This window comes from Pollicipes pollicipes, unplaced genomic scaffold (genome assembly GCF_011947565.3).
Source record: "Pollicipes pollicipes isolate AB1234 unplaced genomic scaffold, Ppol_2.1 Scaffold_4295;HRSCAF=5057_pilon_pilon_pilon, whole genome shotgun sequence".
In the NCBI taxonomy this organism is placed as follows: Eukaryota; Metazoa; Arthropoda; class Thecostraca; order Pollicipedomorpha; family Pollicipedidae; genus Pollicipes; species Pollicipes pollicipes.
Genome location: NW_023596461.1, coordinates 13,639,785 through 13,661,497, shown reverse-complemented (window position 1 = coordinate 13,661,497; position 21,713 = coordinate 13,639,785). Strand labels below are relative to the sequence as shown.

The following is a 21,713-nucleotide window of genomic DNA, read 5'->3' as shown; positions in this document are numbered from 1 at the left end:
GGGAGCTGGTGGAGGGGTGTCCGTTCAGCGTGTAACCCTGTCCATGCTCCCGGCAGGTGCCCGTCTACCATAAGAAAGGCCTTGTGAATGGGTGTCCGTTCAACGTGTAACCCTGTCCTTGCTTCCAGCAGGTACGCATCTACCACGAGAAAGACCTGGTAGATGGGCGTCCGTTCAGTGTGTTACTCTGGCTTTGCTCCCGGCAGGTGCGCGTCTACCACGAGAAGGACCTGGTGGATGGGTGCCCGTTCAGCGTGAGGGCCGTGGCCGCTCATCAAGCTGACGCCTCGGCCGTCCGGGATCGACCCCTGCGCGCTCGGTTCCACCGTCGAAGTGCTGGTGAGTCGGCCAGCAGGGGGCAGCTGGTGTGCACACGGGCCATGAGGTGGCAGGTGCGGACAGGAGAGGCTGGCGTTGATATTTGCCGTGGCACGTGAATCGTCTTCATAGAACACTCGCTGAACATAAAGTGAGCCCAAAGCAGTGCATAGTAAGACGAAAAGGGAAACAACGTGCGAAGCTATTCGCCTAGTGTACCCTCGGAGCCAACTTAACCTTCGTTGCATTTGTCCCAAGCCCCAAGCTATCAATGCCAACCGACCTTTGCATCAAGGACACCTGTTGCTTTCCTCCTTCATGTTATAATTAAGCACGCTCCTCCCAGCTGCCTCGCACCCCCCCCCCCCCTCTCCCTTGTCGTGAGCTGGGCGTGCGGTGGTAGAGGGCCAACGCTTGTCCGCCGTGATACACCCGGGCCTCTGCCCTTGCATACCCCGCCCCCCCCCCCGCTGTGACCCACCGTATTCATGCGCCCCGTCCCCTTCCGTGACACCCCCACACCCCACTATCATGACACACGAGTCCTCCATTGCCACGGCACGCCCCACCACCGCCCTGATTGGCCCCGCCCCCGACCTGACTTGTCCCCCCCCCCACCCTGACTCGCCCCGTCCTCTGCCCTGGCTCACTGGCCCCTGCCCTGACTCGCCCCACCTCCGCCCCGACTCCCCCACCCCTCGCCCTGACTCGCCCCGCCCCCGCCCCGACTTGCCCCCTCCCCCCGCCCTGACTAACTCGCTTCCCGCCCTGACTGGCCCCGCCCCCGACCTGACTTGCCCCGCTCCCCCCCCCCCCCCTCCCCCCATCCTGACTCGCTCCGTCCTCTGCCCTGGCCCACCGGCCCCCTACCCTGAGTCGCCCCTACCCAGCCCTGACCCACCTGCTCCCCGCCCCGACTCGGCCCGCCTCCCGCCCTGACTCACCGGCCCCCTGCCCTGACTCACCTCACCCCCCGCCCTGGCCCGCCTGCCTCCGCCCTGACTCGCCCGCCCCTGCCCTGACTCGCCCTTACCCACTCCCCGCCCTGACTCGCCCATCCCTGCCCTGACTCGCCCTCACCCACTCCCCGCCCTGACTCGTCGCGTCCCCTGCCCTGACTCGCCTCACCCCCCGCCCTGGCCCGCCTGCCTCCGCCCTGACTCACCGGCCCCCTGCCCTGACTCGCCTCACCCCCCCGCCCTGACTCGCCCGCCCCTGCCCTGACTCGCCCTCACCCAATCCCCGCCCTGACTCGCCCGGCTTCTGTCCTGACTCTCCCCCACCCACTCCCCGCCCTGACTCGCCCCGTCCTCTGCCGCAGATCAACCCGACGGAGGCGAGCGACGGCCGGATCATCGTGACGGCGTACTCGCCGCTGCACCGGCCGCTCGACTGCCCCGTCTCCTGCACCGACGGCGTCTACTCGGCCAAGTTCCAGCCGGACGAGGTCGGCGAGTGGAAGATCCATGTCACCTACGAGGGCCAGCACATCCAGGGCTCGCCCTTCAACTGCTTCGTCTATGATCCGCACGCCGTCAGGGTGAGCGGCGCGCGCTGCAGCGGGCGGGGGAGAGGTGTGCTGGAGAGCTTTGGCGGGGGGGGGGGGGATCGGCAGCTCGAGCGACTCCCGAGTCCCTTGGGTATGTCGCCAGATCTTGGTGCCATAAGATCTGTGCAGTTGCAGGCATGTTAGACAGGCTTCGGTTGGCTTGTTCGGTTTGTGGTTGGTTCGGACATTTTGACCTCTGGCGCACATTGCCCCAACTTTGACTGCAAAACAACGCGACTGCCTGCAGACTGACATGACCTCTTCCTAGATATCGATCCTTATTCCATCGGTACATTAACTCGACTTCGTCGTTTGCAAATCTGTTAACACATTGATCAGACCTGGAAGAAGCCATTCAGCATTTTACCATGCACAACCTCTACACGATACACGAGCATGCAAACAACAAGCAGCATTTCACACACCTCACCGACCCACCATTCACAGCACTTTCAGACAGGTAGAAGCTTGGCTTCCTAGGCTTCGATGGGTGTGGGGGGGGGGGGGGGGAGTGAGACTACGAAAGTAGCATTGCTTTAAATCTTTGTCAGACACACAGAAGGTTGTGTGAGGACTGAAGTAGTTGTTTCCGCCGCGTTCATCAGGAAACGAGGTACCTTGTTTGAAATAAACGGAGAAGTGTCGGTGTGCGCGCGCACGTGTTTTTGGTTGGATTTTGTTTTCGTCCGCAATCTATTGTTTACACGAAATAGCGGATGAGTTGTCCAGACTTAAGCATGCGCGCTTTTGAGCCATTCGCGGCGAACCATTTGCAAACGCACTCACGTTCAGTTGTTGCCAGCGTATTGGCCTGACCTCTATAGTCACTTGACTTGACCCGTCCCCGCAGGTGGGCGAACTGGAGGGCACGGAGCCGGACCGGCCGTTCACGTTCATGGTGGACGCGCGGGACGCCGGCTGGGGGGAAGCCAGGACGGACATCGTGTGGGAGGCGCGCTCACTGCCGCACACGCTGACCGAGATCGAGAAGGACTTGTACCGCGTCACCGTCACGCCCCCCGACTACGGAAAGTACCGCGTGTACATCTACTTCAACGGCATCGAGGTCAAAGGTGAGGCGCTGAGACAGCAGTCCAGCGGGACATGTTCTGTGAAAAGAACGGGGCTACTCATCGGGACGAGTGTGCATTTTTCGGGACCTGTGTCACGTTAAAACGGAATCCTTAGCGCTCGTGCACCTGCAGCTATGCGCGACTGAAGGTGACTGTCGTCTGATTCTCGTTGGCGACTCGCTGCGCCGACTCTCGTTTGAGGACGCTTGCGATCAGCTGCAAAAACAGCTGTCGCAAGCAAGCTGTGGAATACGTTCTCGCCAGAGGCAAGAACACATTGAAAGTATATTCGAAGAGATCCTTTTCTGAGGGTCCCGGTAGTGTGCGGTTAAGCTGCGCGTCTGGGAAACCAAAGGACAGAGCTCGGTTCCTGCAGAGTCTGTCCTTCTGGCCAAGACGAAATCCAGGCGACGCCATAAGTAGCCTCAACAGCTCAGTGTTTGACATAGCCCCTGTGAAAACGATCACTTTCTGGCTGCCTGGGATAAAAACTGCAAATAACCCCTGCTCACCCATCGACCCTGCTCCCACGCAGGTAACCCATTCAAGCTGCGCGTGGACAAGAACGGCAAGCACTCCATCACCAAGCGGTCGATGAACTCGACGGTGAACGCCAGCCGCCTGAACGAGCTGAACAGCCGGCTGAAGGCGTCGCCGCCGCCGCGCGTCAAGAGCCCCGAGGAGGACATCCAGTGGATGCGCTCCACGCTGGAGGAGATGAAAAGTAAGCGAACGGCCGAGCAGGCAGGCACTAGCGGCCCGCTGAGGTGAGGTGTGCGGTCAGGTGCCGTAGCCGATGTTCGTGTCAGGGAGAGACAAATAGTTTCTCTCTCATCAGTGCGCCAACGTCTGGAAGAGAGAAGCTGCCTTGTCTTTTTCGGTGCCGTTCGTCGGTTTGGAAATGTACTGCAGTTTAGTGTCGGGATGTTGTGAGGGAATTGCAGCCTCTAATACTTTACATAGTGGACAAAGAGCTTCACGCATTGCTCCAGCGGGTCAGTCGCGTCTGGGCTACATCGTTTCGATAGCAGACGACATGTCACGCTGGCCGCCAGAACAAAGTCGACGTGTATTTCGTCCGCACAAACGTATTTGCATCGTGAATGCAGAAAGCCTCAAAGAACATCTACAGTTAAGTGTGCTACAGTCTGCAGCAAGGTTAAAATGGTGACCCTAAATTTCATCTAGGCCTTGTGACATTTGAACAAAACGACTTTTGGACTCGAACTCTGTTCCTTCTAAAACTACTATAGTCTCGACTCAACATAGAAATTAACTCTGTTAACCTCCAAGATCCCCGAAATATTAACGAATCATCTCGTAACACAATCGCTCCACTCGGTTCACACCACTGTCCCTCTAACCGGACCACTAACGCCCCTCTCCCTCTGTAGGTGGTCTGCATTATCAGGACGCTCCACAATCGCAGCCATACCCCTATCGCGTCGAGCCCCACGCGCCGCCGGATGGCGGTACACACACGAGCCGGCTGGTGACGGAGCGGTACGGGCCGCGGGACGGCAGCCCGGCCGATCGGCGGCGCTCCCCCAAGCCGGGCGGCTTCACCACCAGGACGGAGCGGTACGTCACTGGCCCGCCGGCCGACCGCTCGCGCTCTCCGACCATGGTCACCAGCAGCGTCACCACCCGCACAGACCGCTACGGCGTCGACCCGAGGTCGGCCAGCCCGCGGCCGCGATCCCCTCAGCCGGGCAGCTTCACCACCAGGACGGAGCGGTACTCTACCCTGCCGCGGGCTGCCAGTCCCCCGCCTGTGGGGACAAGCTATACGACAAGGACAGAGCGGTACTCTACCCTGCCGCGGGCCGCCAGTCCTCCACCTGTGGGGACAAGCTACACGACAAGGACAGAGCGGTACTCTACCCTGCCGCGGGCCGCCAGTCCTCCACCTGTGGGAACAAGCTACACGACAAGGACAGAGCGGTACGTCCCAGAGCCGCGCGGGCCCAGTCCAGCTCCGGTTGTCAGCAGCTTCACCACCAAAACCGAGCGGTATTCGTCCCTGCCGCGCGCCACCAGCCCGCGGGCGCCCTCGCCCCGCGGCGGCCGGCCGGAGCACGCGGCGCCGCGGCCCGCCAGCCCGCCGGCCATCACCACGTACACCACGCGCACGGAGCGGTACAGCTCCAGCCGGCGCAGCGTGTCGCCGCGGCCGGTCTCGCCACGCCCAGAGCCGCCGTCTCGCACACCACCACCGGGCAGCGGTACCTGAGCCCTCGGCAACGCTCGCCGTCGCCGCCCGCCGCCACGTACACGCGCCACGTGGAGCGGCACGTGGAGCGGCACGTGACGGAGCGGCGCAGCGACAGCCCGGAGAGCGGGGACGAGGCGCGCGGCCGGCCGACGCGGCGGTCCTCGCCGCCCGTCTACTCTAACACGACACAGTACCGGCCGGAGCGGCGCGAGATCACGCAGAGCGTGCTGAACCCGCGGCACAGCCGGAGCCCGGCCCCGGTGGTCGACGGGCCCGGACGGCCGCGCGTCACGCGGCGCGTGGTGGAGGAGACTGAGATTGACTACATCTACCCGCCCTCCACCGACTCTAGTCCTGACCGGCGACCGCTGCCGGGCCGCACCGCCGCCACTAGGCCGGCGCGCCCGGAGGAGCGAGATACGCCCGAGCGCCGCCCGCCGCTGGAGAAGTACACCACTACCACGACGTACCGGCCGCAGGAGCGGGACCGGCCGGACCAGCGGCGGACCCCCCGAGCGTTACACGACGACGAAGACGTACCGGCCGTCGGGTCGCGACAGCCCGGACCAGCGGCGGACCCCCGAGCGCTACACGACGACGAAGACGTACCGCCCACAGGAGCGGGACAGTCCCGACAGCAGGCCCACCCCGGAGCGCTACACGAGCGCGGTCACGAGAGAGTACCGGTCGCAGGATTGGCACAGCGTGGACCGCCGGGTGGCGCCCGAACCCCACCGGCCCGACAGCCGCGACACCCCAGAGCGGCGGCCTCCGGCCGAAAGACACACCACCACCGTCACCAAGACGCACCGGCCGCACGACCGCGACACGCCCGAGCGCTACACCAGCACTGTGACGAAGACGACGCGCACGCGCACCACCGAGGAACGTCCGACGCCCGATCGGCTGGCGGTGCCGGGCCAGGCGACGCGACCCCGTTCGCCATCCCCGGGGCGCCTCGAGCCGCTGCGCAGCGCGCCGGGATCGAGTCCCGAGCCGCCCTTCCGCAAGACGGCCAAGGTGGTGCGCAACGGCGTGGCGCGGCCGGTCGACCCGCCCGACCAGCTGCTGGACGAGCGCATCCAAAACGTGACGGAGCGCTTACTTCGCGCCGGGCGACGCGCTGCCGCCCAGCAGCCAGCTGCTGGGCGCGCGGCCCACCTCTCCGGCCGCCGACCCGAGCCAGGCGCTGCAGGTGCGCCCGCCGCCCGGCGACGAGAGCTACGACGAGCTGCGCCAGCTGTTCGAGCGCACCGTCAGCAGGGTGCGCCGCGACTCCAGCGAGCCCGAGCCGGGCCTGCGCGTGCTGCGCGAGACCAAGACGCTTGACGACGGCCGCGAGGTGACGCGCGAGGTGAGGAGTTCACCGACGAGCGGCGTCACTCGCACGCGCGCGTCGAGCGCTACAAGGTCACCGAGCCCGGCTACGAGGCCACCAGCTTCCACTCGCTGAAGCGGACGGTCGTCAAAGGTACGGGCGGCGCGGCGGACGGCGGAGGCGACGCACGGCTGGTCGCACGGCTTCTAACCCGGCAGCGGCGCTGGCTCCTCGCTGAGGCTCGCATGCTTCCGGGCTTTGCTGGTGGAGCGGCTGGGTCGCGACATCGAGAGACCTAGCTAGACGGTGAAGGATTCCTGCTGTGGAGAGGTCGTCCACTGTGTGAGCACTCCACGCATGGTGCCGACGTGACTAACCGCCTTATAATGGCCTTCTGGGGGCGACCTGAATGGACTGTTCGACGAGCCGCGACGACATGACTGGACTCAATTGGTACACGCTGCTGGTCTTCCCCTTCTGGTGTTTGTGATGCGAGAGACGCGCCCTTGTTCCAGATCATCAGGTGATTCGGGCCGCTGACCACCAGGACAAGAGGCTGGCTATCGAACAAGTCACCAACAACACCCTGAACAACACCAGCATTGAGGGTTGGTGATGAGCTGTTTCTGCGTAAATACGTTCTCGTCTCAGGAGTTACTATGTTGAATCCGAAGTCCTTCGATCTTTACGTGACCTCCTCGTGCCCGGAATCGAAATGCGTGGAAGATGTAGGATAAAAATCACACCCCTTACGCTTGGTATTGTTCAGAGGACAATATCAAGCGTAAATATCAGGGAAAGCGTAAATATCGGGGCAAACGTTTGATAACACTGTTCCCATTTTTCACTGCACATTTGGCTCGATCACCGCTCCAGTTCCGTTTACACTGAAACAGGTCACTCGCGATGGCAATGTGTCGTTCGCTCTCCGTGCATGTCCACGTCCTGTCTTTGAAACCTAATTCGCTTGCTCATGTGCGGGTGTGCACATGAAGTCTCTGCTACAATGTCGGCGTGTGCGCAGCTACGCTGCCTCGATGTGCTCTGTTGCGAGGCTGTGATAGGCATAGGCGGATCCCTGGGGGGGGGGGGGGGGAGGCACGGGGCCATGGCCCCCAAAAACTCTGAGAGTATGTTTTGGCCCCCCCCCAAAACATTCCAAGAACTTCAAAAAGTTTCGTCTGCTTACTGTCTGTTTTGACTTTAACTTTGGCCCCATCTGACCAGTTTGACTTGAAAGTAATATCTTAAGTTACGAGTTTTGTAACATGGCATACTGTATATAGAAGATTCAAAAGCATTTCGGTGCTTGAATGGTGTCCCTACTAGGTACTCGCGAGAGGCACCATGCACTGGACCTCGGATCCCACACCGGCCCGCTGGCGACAAACGGCTGCTCCCCCCCCCCCCTAAAAAAAACAACTCCAGGCTAGATCCACCCTGGTGATGGGCGCCCTCTCTCTCTCTCTCCGGTTGCAGAGTGGAACAGCAGGACCTTCGATCCGGAGCCGCTCCGCCCTCGACGACCTCTGCCCTATTGACCAGGACGCCCATATCAAGCAATCATCAAATCAGGTGAGGCGCGGCGCTTAGAGCGACCTTGGTGTGACCCTACCGTGCGGCGGCGGTCGGTTGCTCAGGCAGCCATATGTCGGAAGGTGTGAAGCTGGAAGTGTGTGGATTAAGTGGTTGCCAATTTGGATATGCCGTTGTCCCTGCCAGTATGCATGTTCTTTGTCTCAATGGGCAGTTTTTCTCCGCTTACAAAATGTCAGATATTTTTTTTTCGGATGTCAGAGATTTGGCCCTTATTATGCAAAAGCTTACAACTGCTCCAAGACTACGTTCGTAAGCGTAGGTAATGTGAGAATGGAATGCACCTCTAAGTCATACAAGAAGGTTATCTGCGTCCCTTTCTATCGGCTGAAATGTCGCATTACTGCTCAAGCGTGGCCTGCATCTGACTATTCCATATGGACGTCACACGACCGATACTAACGGTGCGGTCTAAAACCGGAATCAATCGCCATCATCGCCACATATATTCCATGACGCTGCCCCGCTGCCGCCGCCCCGTCCTCTGCACTGCACGATGGTCACCTGATGCGCCGGCCACCCCGCCGCCGTCCCGCCACAGCACGGCCGGACTTCGACCCGTCGTCGGCAGAGAAGATCCACGTTGCCGAGGGCGGACCGCGACACCCTGGACCGCTTCCGGACTGGACCGGTCCACCATCGACCGGTCCACCATCGACCGGTCCACCGTCGATCGGTCCACACCGTGGACCGGTCCACCGTCGAGCGGTCCGAGAAGGTCGAGAGATACACTGATTCGCTCACTCGTCTTGAAGAGCAGGTATTGGATTGCTGGAGTTTATTCGCCTGCTTGTGGACGTTCAGCATTGTCATCCCGCTGGCGAATGCAGCAATGATGTTAACAGTTGCGCCAGTGCAACTGGGACACACAGTGGTTTCTGCGCCGCACTGCGTTACTCGTTGTATAATCAGAGTGGAAAGATCAGTTGAACCAATGGGGAAAGCTGTTTGCTTACGCGAAACGGAATTTTCTATCGGACCTGATCCGGTAGGACGATGCGGCGGGTGTGATAGACAAAAGCTCTCTATGTACAGGCATTGAGGAATGCCAGTTTGTCAAAACCGACGCACCGGGGTTGCCGGTGGTTAACGCGTCTGCGTTAACCACCCCGCGTCTGGGGAAGCGGCGGTAAGGGGTTAGATTTCCTGCGGCGCCCGCCCTTTCTGCCAGGGTGAGAGGCGGACGGCGTCATATAGCCTTAGCAGCTGGGTGCGTCGTAAAGCCCCAATGACACACACGCACACAAAATTGACGCGCTAATCCAGGCTTTCCAACCTCCCGGGCACGGTATCTGCCGTCCGGTCATGCGCCAGAAGCAGGCCATCCACCGAAACCAGCTTACGTGGACCGCATCGTCATCCATATTCCTTGTGACGGGCTCGAGTACGTACTCAAGCTGTCATGATGCAGCTCAAGTACTCACAAGCCGGCCCGAGCACCCACCCGAGCTCAGATGTCCACTCGAGCCCGGGAGGCGACACGTGATGCTGTGCAGTTGCGACGCTCTTGACCTGGGCCATGACGTACGTGCAGTGTTTATATTCACAATGGTACAAGCTTACGCGTTGTGACTAGCATCGCAGGGCCTTATGTCAGCTTCCTTGTGATAAGTGCAGTCACAGTCTCGCGTTCTGTGCGTAAACGTTTCCGTCTGCGGCGACAGGTGCAGTCCAGCTCGTCCTCGCGACTGCTGCAGTCCTCCTCGGACCGGCTGCTGCAGTCCTCCCTGGCCGACTGCCCCACTCTTCCGACATCACCACCACGCACGGTGACGTCACGGTGCGCGGTGGGCCGGCCCTGCCGCAACGACGCCCGTGTCCGCGGGCCGGCGGAGTTCATCCCGTCACGCGCCGGCGCCTGCGCGGCACGGGCCAAAGCGCCTGACCTCATCCAGGTCACCATACGAGGTCAGCGGGCCGCGCCGCACGGCGCAGATCGGGTCAGGCGGCTTGTGGGCCGCCGCTCGCTGCGGTCCCGTCGCCTCCGATGGTTTGCTCGGAGCTCAGATGGTTTGCTCGTAGCTTAGATGGTTTGCTCGTAGCTCAGATGGTTTGCTCGTAGCTCATATGGTTTGCTCGTAGCTCACATGGTTTGCTCGTGGCTCAGATGGTTTGCTCGTAGCTTTACTATCGCATGTAACGGGCCCGCTGGAATGTCATGAGGACGAATTTTTTTAAAATGTGAACAGTGCAGTTTGTGTTAAAACTACATAGAGGACATGCCAAGTCGCCACCAGAATTGTACTAGCTGAGTAGCGTGGTGTACTCCGTGCTGCTTCAGACACCAGTGCCTGAAGATCCGCTGGCTCTGACGAGACATAACTGCCCGTAGAGAAGAAGCGTTTACGCCGTGTGCTGAGCAAACTGAGTTCTCTGAGTGCACTAAACAAATTAGAAAACTGGGAAACTCTGTCGTACGGAATACAAAGCTTTACATAATTACTGTTTAAAACGGCTACGCATTGACGCCATTAAGGCAGAAAATTCATATTGGGACGGGCCACGGAGACTGTATTTGGAAAGATATCTCAAACTAAGGCGGACACGCGTTTTGTTCCTTTGCGACAGCAGACATGCGCCCACCTCTGCACCGCCTCCGGCCCTGACTCGTCGTTGTTCACAGACCCATCAGACCGTCGCGTCCCCTGCAGCATCAGCAAAACCGGCGACGACTTCCTCGTCAAATACCTGCCCCAGGTGAGCTCGTGCGGACACACGGCATTGCAAACGTCGATGTTCGCGGGATGGGGAATTATCCCTAACAGATTTCCTCTGTTGAGAAAGTGAACTACTGATTTTCTAAAATGCGAGTTGAAGGATGAAGCATGTGAGATAAAAGCTCCAGAAACTAGGATTGCGGAACCATTGTGACGACACTCAGATTAAGCCACGACGGTTGGAAATATAAACTTGCACCATATAAAACTCAGTTATCTATCATCATCGGGTGTACTAAAATCACTTAACATTCTAAATGTAGTGTTTATCCTTACCTCTGTCAGCTCCGCCTACGTGAGCCTTTGCCATTGGAAGTCCTTTGGTATTACAACTCACCGCCTGGTGGCGCTGCTGATCCCTTGCATCACCTTTCATATGTAAAGTAATGTCATCATGCTTATCGTTACAAGCATAGCTCCTTATGGCCACACCTTCTCAGTTATATAAAGAAACAAGACCAGGCCACTGCACGAGCGCGAGTGGTCATACATCACACCTCGCGTTGCATGGCCTCATGCTCACACGATTCTGTTCATCACCGGCGGCATGCAAGTCGCGTTAATGACACCCTAAAAGGCGCGAACTCAAGATTATCGCATATCAGCGGACCATGGCAGCCGCCTGAGTACCCCCTCCCCCTCCCCAGACGGTGGGGGACCACGAGATCGACATTCTGCTGCGCGGGGAGCCGATCCCCGGCTCGCCGCTGGGCAGCAGCGTCTACAACACGTCCCAGATCAGCGTGGCCAGCATCCCGGACGGCACGGTCGGCCGGCCCGTCCAGTTCGAGAGTGAGTGGTGGCTGGCAAAGACGGCCGAGGAGGTGGCCGAGCAGGCGGACGGGCAGCCCTGTATGCGTTCGCTGATCTTGTGCCCGAAGCCAAAGCCACTTCCTTGCGTGTTGATTTTCTTCGGCCGTTCGGAGAATATCGGTCGTGTCGGGTCGTAACTCCGAGTGCGCCCAAGTGAGCCTGAGTGAGTCGCATAGACATCTCCCGTGCTGTTGTCCTCGCGTTCCGCTGCAGCTGAGAGCGCGGCCGGTCCGTCCCAGTCCCCTGTGGCTGGCCAGACAGCCCCGGCGCCCGCACAGAGCGGCAAGCAAGCGACAGTCTCTCACGCCCCCCCCCCCCCCCCCCGTTCCCTCGCCGCGCAGTTGATGGTTCCAGAGCCGGCGCCGGTAACCTGGAGATCCTGGTGAACGGCGGTCACGTGACGTCCTACGTCAAGGACCTGGGCCAGCAGCGCTTCATGGCTTCGTTCGTGCCCCACCACGCCATGAAGCACATGATCGAGATGAAGTTCAACGACGAGGACGTGCCAGGTAAGCAGAAACTGTCGGGACTCGTCTGGACGTAGGGTGAGCTTACTGTGCATCTTACGAATGCTGGAGTGGTCTGGCTTGACATTGCTTCTCTCTTGGAGCCGAGGAACTAATGTCAGGGCTTTGAATTCGGTTGAGCTTGTTCAGACGGCTGACAGAATTCGTGATAGGTTTAGACCAACAAGACGCATCCGATGATAGCTGTTTTTGTTGTACAATATTTCCTAATAAACATTTCTCTTTCGACCAGATAAGAGCAAAATAAAGGAATAATAAATAATGGACTTCATAAATATCGCTCGATCAACATGGGTTATGAAGACCACCTTCCTATGAAGTTGGTTTAGTGCCAGGCATCAGCACCCCCCCATGCTTTTTGCATCTGATGCAAATCTGAAGTTTCGGAAGACAATGTCCGCAACAGAATAAAACTTGAGTGGCCTTTGCGGTTGGTCGCACGGCGTTCGTGCGCATGCACCGCTCGCTTAGGGGGGCTTTGCATGCAAGGCTGCCCTGCAGGGAACGGTGTGATAGCTTACTGATTTGTCCTGCCTGTAGACACTTTGTCCGTGATCGATAAGCTCTCAGCGGCTCGAGGAGTTAAATCTGAGACGCATCATCTTTCCTTAATTATCTTTTCCATGTAGGTGTGTTACACTGCTAAATGTCCTGGCAGGTATTTTCAAAACATTGACGAATTCCCCTTTGATCGGACTGTTGATCACGGGTGCGAGCTTGTGTCTTGTGATTGGACGTGTCGTACGTCTGCACCTCGTGGTGCCCCCTACACCAAGCTGCGTTGCACTCTTGCCAGCTGCAGCTGACTAAGACGGAGCAAGAAGCTCCGTTATGCTCTCGCTAGCTGTAGCTAGCTGTGCAACGGAGCCAGAAGCCGCATTACACCCTTGCTAGTTGCAGCTGGCTGTGACACGGAGCCAGAAGCTGCGTTACGCTCTTGCCAGCTTTCGCTGACTGTAATACGGAGCGCATGGCCATCGGGGCACCACAGTTGCATCAAACGCCACGAAAGTCTCCTGCTGTCAGGCGTCCTCGACAAAAAGCCTGAGTAAATGTAGATGGAAGCATAACTCACCATGTAGTGTGCGACGTTCGCCAGCAGTCTGTGCGTTCATTGACCTTGGTTCTGCGACGCCAGCCGGTCGGTCCCAGCAGGCGCCGGCATGGAAGAGAGCGGCACTTAAGCCGAGTCCACTTCCCCGTGCAGAGACACAGCCATCGCATTGCGGGAAGGTGGTCTGAAAGTCACGTTGAGTTATGTTATAAGCGCCGTTATGTTCTTGTCTGAGCTGAAGACAGTCTTAACTGCATGAGGCAATTATAATGAAAGATAATGCATGCGCTTGGTAGCTGCAATACTTCCACTTTGCTCGGGCCGTTGAACAAATTAGATCACCTTGACTCCGCTGTAATGAACCGGGTTTGTCCATCCCTTCTGCAATTAGGCACTAGACACTTTCTCGCGGTCTGGGGGACCGTAATGCCAGCTCTGCAGGGTAAGGTCGGCCTGGGAAGAGACCGTCAGCAATGGGGTTCATGTTCATAGCGACTTCGTTTCCAATGGCCACTAAGCATTTTGAGCACCAACTTACGCTGGAGTCGGAATTATGAACCGTGGTCTATTTTCCCATCAGCTTAATTCAACAGCCCTGAATGTTGTGCGTCGGATGTAAGGAATATCTCACAAACACGCTGTCAAATTGATCAGATTCGATAATTCGAAAATGCAGCAGGTAACGCGGCATACGCTGCGCGCCGTTTTATGCCGCGAAAACCAAGACTGCACATGACATGTTCGGCTGCGAAACTGGTTGAAATAAGGGCTAATTTACAACACCGGTTATTTTTTGGTTGCGCAGGCATGAGCGACCACATTTTGCATCTAATCATTACGTAAATCTCCATTGCGATGCAACATAGCGCGCACAGTGCCCACCTTGAACCGAGGGCACCGCCCGACTGTGGGAAAAATTGCATGAAGCCCATGTTTCGTAGCATGATTACAGCAACGGTGGACTTTTGAATAACGCCTTTTAGCTTGGCTATTGTGTCAGTGTGAATGTACCAGCTAGCATCGCCGAAGCAGGAAACTGTACAAGGAAGCCTGGTTTCAACTGACAAGCTTTGAATGAATTTTGCAGTTTCCAGGAATTGCAGCTGACAAAAATTTCAAAAACGGAAATTCTCCTTTGTGTATAGTCCTCCCTCTTTAAGGGCGGGAAACTTATTGGGCTGGTTACCACGTGAACGCACTCTGACCTTCGATGAAGCCATCCGATGCCGTTCAGTTGTGCTGTGGCAGTTGCCACCACAGGCGGTTTATTGCCCTTTTCCGCCGCAGCCGCTGACCTCCGCCTCCGAGCCGCGCTTTCCCGGCTCGGCTGGGCGCGCACCGGGACACCACATGCGTGTAGCGCTCCTTTCACGAGGCAATACACAAGCGGCGAGCGAGAGTGTTCACTTTTCTTAGCGCGCCGACTCATTGACTGAACGAAAACAAAACGCAAAGAATGTTCACCGGGTGGTGAAATTCAGCTTGGCGCTCAGTGAGCCAGATCCGGAATATCTGGAGCGGCACGGAGTGAAGTACGCATGCGTGTAACTTTGGAAACTACTGATCAGCATTGGCCAGACTTTCAGAAGCTCACAATGGGGGTCAATTGGCCAAATGATCGCCTGTTTTGCTGGTTAAGATGTGTATATCAGTGAGATGCCTAACTATGACTTCAAGAATCGGAAATAAAAATAGCGGATTAATCGAAAATTTTTAAAGCGGCCTATGCACGTTTTCAAAAGTGCATTTCAGCTCCCTGTTCACCTCGTTCCACATGGATATAACTGTCCTCAATATGGCTTATGACACGAATAACGACATGGTTTTAAGCAAGCAACATAGCCTTAACAGCGAGCAAACGACAGCACTCCTGTACGTCACGAGCAGACAGCGGAGCAGCCTTGGGCGGCCCGGGTTGCGGTACACCGCAACTACTGCCAACACCGTCAGTTGACGCCGGCCGCCGCTGCGGGCGGCGTGCCGTACCGCACGCGAGGCAAGGCGGGGCAGCGCGAGGCGCCGCAAGCGTCCGCGACTTTCACTGCCAGGCGGTTCGTCGGGTCACGCCGGCGAGGGCTGCGCGGCGCGGGCGGCGGCCGCTGACGCAAGAGCGTGCCGTCCGGTGGCGCCGCCGCCCTGCCGCCCCTCCGCGGCGGCTTGTCGCCGCCCGTCGGCCAGCTGCTCAGTCGGGGTCTCGCGCCGGAGCATGGCCGCGCCCCGTGCAATTATCACGGCCCGGCGTATGGTAATGCGGCCTTGTTGGCGGCCCTGCCGGGCGGCGCGGCCGGGTGCGGGTGGAGCGGGTGACCCCGGCTGTCGCTGGCTGTCTGGTTCGACCCGCTGATGGCTCCGCCCTCCCTGGGAGTGAGAGGGGCGCGAGACCGCGCGCCTGCCGCTGGCTGCTCTCTGGACGGACTCGTGATGACTCCATCTTCCCGCACAGCGAGGGGTATACACCGGCCGCCGCTGGCTGTTCGCCAGGCTGATCGGGTGAAAAATCCCCGCGCGGGAACGGCTGCCGTGACACCTTGGCCTCCCCGTCGGGTGGAGTGGGAGGGTCAGTGGAGGGGGCAGAGGAGACCTCGCCTGCCGCCAGCTGTGTGGGTTGACCCGATGGCTCCCACCCCACCTCAGCTGCTGCTGGCTGTCTGGGATGACCCGGTGGCGCCTCCACCTTCCCTGCGTGCGTGGGCGGCGGGCATCACACAGTCTTTGTTCCGGAAACAATGGTCTGCTACCTCACGGGGACGAGGACTGTGGCTCTGACCTGGCCTCGCTGGCTGACCAGTCTGGTGAGGGTCGGCTTGGTCTGGTTTGGCCTGGTCTGGCCTGATAGAATCTGATCTGATTTGAACCGGTCCGGTCAAGTCCATGATCGCCTTATCCGGCTTGGTCTAACATGGTTCGTGGTGATCGAACTGGGTCTCGAAGACGAAATGGCCCGGCACGTGACACCCAACCTTGAGGTGTTTACTTCACGACTTGAGCAATATCCGGTTTGCCTCTATCTGACCTGCAATGAGTGGTCTGGGATCATATAAGTATGTAACTGCAATAACGCCAGAAGCCAGGCCATGAAAGTAAGTAATATCAACGATGTCCACGTATACAAAGCTGGGTACCTTTATTGCTGACTTTATCCCGACTCCTTGTCGTTCGATATATCTAACCCCTTAACCACAGCTCACCGGCACCGCCGTAGGCGCTGAATGACAGCTGCTTGAGTCACAAGACAAAGTGCCTTCGACAAGTGTTAGTCGTCGGCACCATCATCTCGCCTGGATCATTACCTTGAGCGCTGAGTGGGAAGCAATCAAGTTCCAAAGACCTGGCCCGGGCTGGCTTGATCATTCATCATCATCATGGCACGTGAATACCCGCCGGTTAACTGCCAAGAAAACGCTTCCACTCCCGTGCCACCACATGGGCGCGGGATTGAGCACGGTCTGTTCCCAGTTTTTCTTCTATAACACAAGCATTAGACCCATGGTGGCTGCTGGTTAACATGGCAAGAATAAGTCCAAAACAGCGCCCGGCGTCCGTGGCAGCGGACTGGTTTTGGCTCCGTTGGCTCAGCACCGTGACAGATCCGGCCCCCACGGCGGCGGCGGCTCCTGAGTCACACGTCAGTCGGTGTTCCCCGACACATTCCGCGAACGGCGGCCGGCCGGCCGGCCCGTCCGCCCGAGCCGGCCGACGGCGGCCCGCGCCCGGCCACGGTCGCGGGTGGGTGCCGAGTCACGACCGGCGCCGCATCTCTCCTCGAGGACGCCCGGCCGGCCGGGCCTCAGGGGCGTGACCCCCACCCCGCCGACGGCCGGCCGCCACCTCCGGACCGAGCCGGGGGCGGCCGGAGGGGCCTGGGAGGCTGGCCCCGGTCGGCTGGCGGGTCAACACCGCCGTCGGACGCCGGGTCGGCGCGGCGCACCGGCGGCACGGCCGCAAACGAGGTCGCCCGGCCAGGAATGTGCCTGCCGGGCGGCTTATCTGTTGACCGCATGTTAAATATGGAGGGCGAGCGGGCCACGCGCCGGCCGCCCGGACCCATCCGGGGTCCAGTACCTCGCGCCGTGGTGGGTTAACGTGTCACCCGAGGGCTAGCCGTTGGTCGGGATAGAGATCTAAAACGGTGGTTTCCGTGACAGAACCCGTGACTCGCCGGCCGGCCCAGCCGGCCAAATCAGTCACACGCTCAACGCTCCATCGAGACCCTGCCCAGTAGCGCGCATCCGCTCCATCTGTCCGGCAGCCGTCTCACCCCATCGCGCCGCCACGCCCACGAGCTCTCGGACCTGCCTCAGGCCGGGCATGCCTCCCCCGACCGCCGCCGCCAGCCCCGCCGTCCCACGGGCCGCGCTCGGGCCGCCGCCGAGACCCGGAATTTCTCCGGCAGCCCGCGGCGCCACCGGTCGGCGGCGCGGTGGAGGGGCCAGCGCCGGCGCTGATTGGCCGGTGGCGCGGTAGAGCGGCGGGCGGCGGCGGCTGGCGACCGTAGTGGCCGTGCCGCGGCGGCGGCCACGTAGTTGTTGCGAGCGCGGACCGAGAAGATACAGCGGTGGGCCGGATCGACGGCTCCACCCCGTTTCCAGAGACATTGCTGGCTTTCCGACCGAGGAAAGTCTTGTGTTGCTAAGAGAGACGCGTGAAGAGACTGTGTGCGAGGATCGGACTGTAGTGTGCTGCACATCGGCGGGGATCGGGTTTGGCAGGTAAGCTGGTGCCCTACATTCGTCATTGAATGGAAAGCTGCCTCCGCACCGCCGCCGCGGCAGACGAAGGACGGAGAAACCTCGTTGGTCCTTGACGTTCCCGTGCTGTCGGGCTTTCCACCGCTCCTCCCCGGCCTCGGTGCATATTCCACAGCGCGTGCGACGCCGGTCGGCCGCCTGGCGCCCCGCGGGCCCGGCTGCACCTGGCTCATCGCGCTAGCCTTGAAAGGGCGGCGCCCGGACGGCGTCGACTGGGGTCAGCCGCCGCCCAGCAGGCGGCCACCCACCCGTGCGCAGCCGGCCGGGCGCCGTCGCCCTCCGCCCGGCGCGCCTAATCGCCCGGCGGGCACGGCCGGGCTCCGGGAAGCCGCAGCGGTGGTTACTCGACCGCGCCGGACAGCTCGGGAGCGGCTGCCACGGCGGACGGGACGGTCGCGGCCGCCGTCCGCCGCGGCAGCCCGGCTGACACGGCTGACACGGCTGTCACGCCGCACAACACGCCCCCGCACGGGTCGGCCCGCATGCGGCTGCTTTGTTGCGCGAGGGGGGTTGTTGCCCCGGCCCGTGTTGATGCGGGCGCTGCAGGCGCCGCGGGCGATCGTGCCTCGGCCCCGGACCGGGGACGCGACCTTTGCCAGCGGGCGGCGGCCGGTCGGCCGACGCGCCCTCGAGGCGGGCAGGCGGTGCCGCCGGGCAGCGCCGGCCTCGGCCCGGCGCCGGAGACGCTGGCCGCTGCAGCTAACGGTAACGGACGGCCGCCGCCGGGACTGCACGGCCGCACAGGACGACATCCGGGGCCGGCCGGCTGGCTGCACACCGGCGAGGCTCGCCTGGACCGGGGGCGGTCCACGGCCGGTGGACGGATGGTCACGGCCCCTGCAGGGACAGTCAGGGGTCGGTGGAGGAGTGGTCGGGGTCCGTGGAGGGCCGGTCAGGAGTCGGCGGAGGGGCGGTCCAGGGCCGGCGGAGGAGTGGCCAGGGCCCGTGGAGGGCCGGTCAGGAGTCGGCGGAGGGGCGGTCCAGGGCCGGCGGAGGAGTGGCCAGGGCCCGTGGAGGGTCGGTCAGGAGTCGGCGGAGGGGCGGTCCAGGGCCGGCGGAGGAGTGGCCAGGGCCCGTGGAGGGCCGGTCAGGAGTCGGCGGAGGGGCGGTCCAGGGCTGGCGGAGGAGTGGCCAGGGCCCGTGGAGGGCCGGTCAGGAGTCGGCGGAGGGGCGGTCCAGGGCTGGCGGAGGAGTGGCCAGGGCCCGTGCAGGGCTGGTCAGGGGCCGACGCAGGGGCAGCCAGGAGCCGGCGAGACGGAATGCATAGGAAATTGTGGAGTGATTGGACGTGAAATAAGGGAACGTGTTGCGTGTTAGAGATCCGAAATTGTGTAACTTCTGGGGGATATCAGTGAGGCTGAAGACGCGAGAGTAGTTGCGTTCTTTAGCTTTTCCCGTCGGATAATCCGGTCTCAAAAGCTTCAGTCTGCTGGAAACTGCAATGTAGGTGTGACTGAGTCATGAAAAATTGCTTTGTTACACATCCGGACCAACAGGTCAGCTCGAGCATGGCTCTTACATATGCATATAGGCGTGTGAAATGCCTCAAAATTACTCCGATCACATCGTTACTTTATGACATCAGCAGCAGCTCAAGCAAAACGCTTGCGTAAACGGTAGTTCTTGCGGCTATCCAGACAAAGCCGTGCTTTAAACAGGGCCGGGGCACGCACCGCACGAGTACATTTGAAATAGCCGGACCTTTACCGCGTGGCGCTTCTCAGCGCCATCCGGCACAGCGCTGCACTGACACATGGTCCTCAGCTGGGAGCCGGCCGGCAGTGATCTGCGGTCGCCGGGGGGTGTTGTCGGGGACAAGGGAGGGGGGCGCCCGTAAGCAGCTCACCGCTAGCTGACATATCCCGCCAGTGGCGTCGGCTGCCAGGGGGAGGGTGCTGGGGAGGGTAGCGGGGGTGGTCGCCAGGGTGGGGAGGGGGGGGGGGGCGCGTGAGCAGCTCACCGCCGGCTGACATGTCACGCCTACGGCGCCGGCTGCCGGCGGCGTGACTTCTCGGCGCCGCAGCGCTCACGTGATGTGCAGTGTCGTCACCGGGCTTACGTCAGCGCCGTGGTTACGCAGCGCACGGAGCGGCAGACAGACGGCGTCGCTGCCGAAGGTGACGCGACACGCCGTCAGCCCGAGACCGGCAGGGGTGGGCTGGCGGGCGACGGCTTAACGTCCTTCTGTCGCCGCTGAGGAGCCGGGCTGCGCGGCTCGGCCAGCCGGCGGACGCAGACGGCAGCAGACGCCACCGCGCAGGAAGCGAAAGTCTGATAAACGTTTTCGGCAGACACGCCCAATCTAGTTGACGGGGCTGTTGGCGAAGACAGTTAATTGTGTAACTGGGGACGCGTACCTGTCTTCCTCGCTCTCTCTCCAGCTCTCTCTTTGTCTCGCGATTTTATATCATTTTACTGTTGGCATTTTGTGCTGTCACCTAAGCCGTGCATTGTAACCACGATCGTGAGGACCAGCCATACCGCAAAGATCTGTTCGATAAGGCGGGCCATAATGACAGTGCACCAAGGCGACACAGCACCCCGCAGCCGTAGCTCAGGTCCATTCAGCCCTCCCGGGGCCGCCGCCTGGTCGGGGCGGGGCCACCCGGCCATCTCCGACCGCTGGGCCTTGCGGCCGGACGGGGCCCTCTCCTGCCGCGGGCCCCTGCAGCCGGGGCGGGGCCGCCGCCGCCGTCACCGTCGCTCTGCAGACGCGGGCGGACGGCCATCTGCCGGTCGGGCGGAGAGCCGGTCCCGTTAGCCAGCCGGCCGCGCCGAGCCGCCGCGCGCCGCACCCGACCCCTGACCTGCGCCTGGCTCCGTGTCACTGCCGCGACCGGCTCCGGCGCCGCCCGAATGTGGGACAGCGCCTGGCCCGGCCCGCCCGGCCCGCCCGGCTGCCGCGCGCAATGATGCTATCGGCTCGGAATGTCTGTAACCGGCCCGGCGAGGAGGCGTCTACTGCGTCACCCCTGGCTGGTCAGCAGCGGCGCGGCCGCCCAGCCCGCCCACTCGCGTCGGCCCCTCGAGGCTTCATTCAGCTCGTGCGGAACTGATAGTCGCACAACGCACTGTGTTTACATGCAGTTGGTATGCACGATGAAATCTGATATAGTTATCTCAACGCCCGACTGAATTATATCGGCTGTTTGGCAAAGGTGCCTATGCGAGATTTGTACTTGTACGGGCCCAAGCAGGGCCCGGAGGCTTATTAAGAAGGGGCTTCTGTCTAAATGGTAAATCACGAAGGGCACATCAGTAGCCGTAGGAATGTTGGAGTACTGGCTGGCGAAACACATAAAAATAGGTGGTTCATCAGTCTTTGACAAGACCAAGATAGTCGAACGCTTTTTTAATGGCACCCACCTTGTTCACCCGGCAGAGCATCTATTTTTTTCACCCCTTTATGCGCTGAGACGGCTTTGTCCATGACATGATTAAGGGCACGACGCTCAGCTTTGGAGCTTTGGATGCCCGGTGGATTTTGAACGTCGAACTCAATTTGGCACCTGTACACTTGGGATTATTTGGGATTGCACGGGTTTCCGTCCTGAAGCAGAGTGGGGTCTCATGCAGTTATTTCAGCTGCTAGCAAGCCAGAGCGCTATTAGAGCTACCTAACTGGTCATGGCATGCCCAGATTGATAGCAAATAATACCGGAAAGTGCAACTTTCAATACTTGCCAAATAAATCCAACAGTAAATCAGAGACACTTTGCGATGCCACAGTGAGGACCAATTAATTTTCTTAATAATTTTAAGAAAAATTACGTATCCCATGTGAG

General features: G+C 60.5%; 1 protein-coding gene and 1 long non-coding RNA gene across 2 annotated transcripts in view; both read left to right on the top strand.

Moving 5' to 3' along the window:
- The window catches only part of LOC119097190 (uncharacterized), a gene marked incomplete at its 3' end in the record, with an annotated part of 76,470 nt that overhangs the window by 33,401 nt on the left and 21,356 nt on the right, over nucleotides 1-21,713 (top strand). Inside the window, 14 exon segments of the mRNA XM_037220246.1 lie at nucleotides 207-265; nucleotides 267-339; nucleotides 1,640-1,858; nucleotides 2,718-2,940; nucleotides 3,476-3,664; nucleotides 4,335-4,924; nucleotides 5,164-5,516; nucleotides 5,550-5,691; nucleotides 5,960-6,202; nucleotides 6,351-6,509; nucleotides 9,965-9,977; nucleotides 10,693-10,766; nucleotides 11,434-11,578; nucleotides 11,941-12,108. Coding sequence (XP_037076141.1) covers nucleotides 207-265; nucleotides 267-339; nucleotides 1,640-1,858; nucleotides 2,718-2,940; nucleotides 3,476-3,664; nucleotides 4,335-4,924; nucleotides 5,164-5,516; nucleotides 5,550-5,691; nucleotides 5,960-6,202; nucleotides 6,351-6,509; nucleotides 9,965-9,977; nucleotides 10,693-10,766; nucleotides 11,434-11,578; nucleotides 11,941-12,108 — 2,650 coding nt within the window.
- On the top strand, nucleotides 6,512-7,964 carry LOC119096319 (uncharacterized). Its single transcript, XR_005094052.1, has 3 exons — nucleotides 6,512-6,626; nucleotides 6,989-7,081; nucleotides 7,953-7,964. It is a non-coding gene; the product is annotated as an uncharacterized LOC119096319 (long non-coding RNA).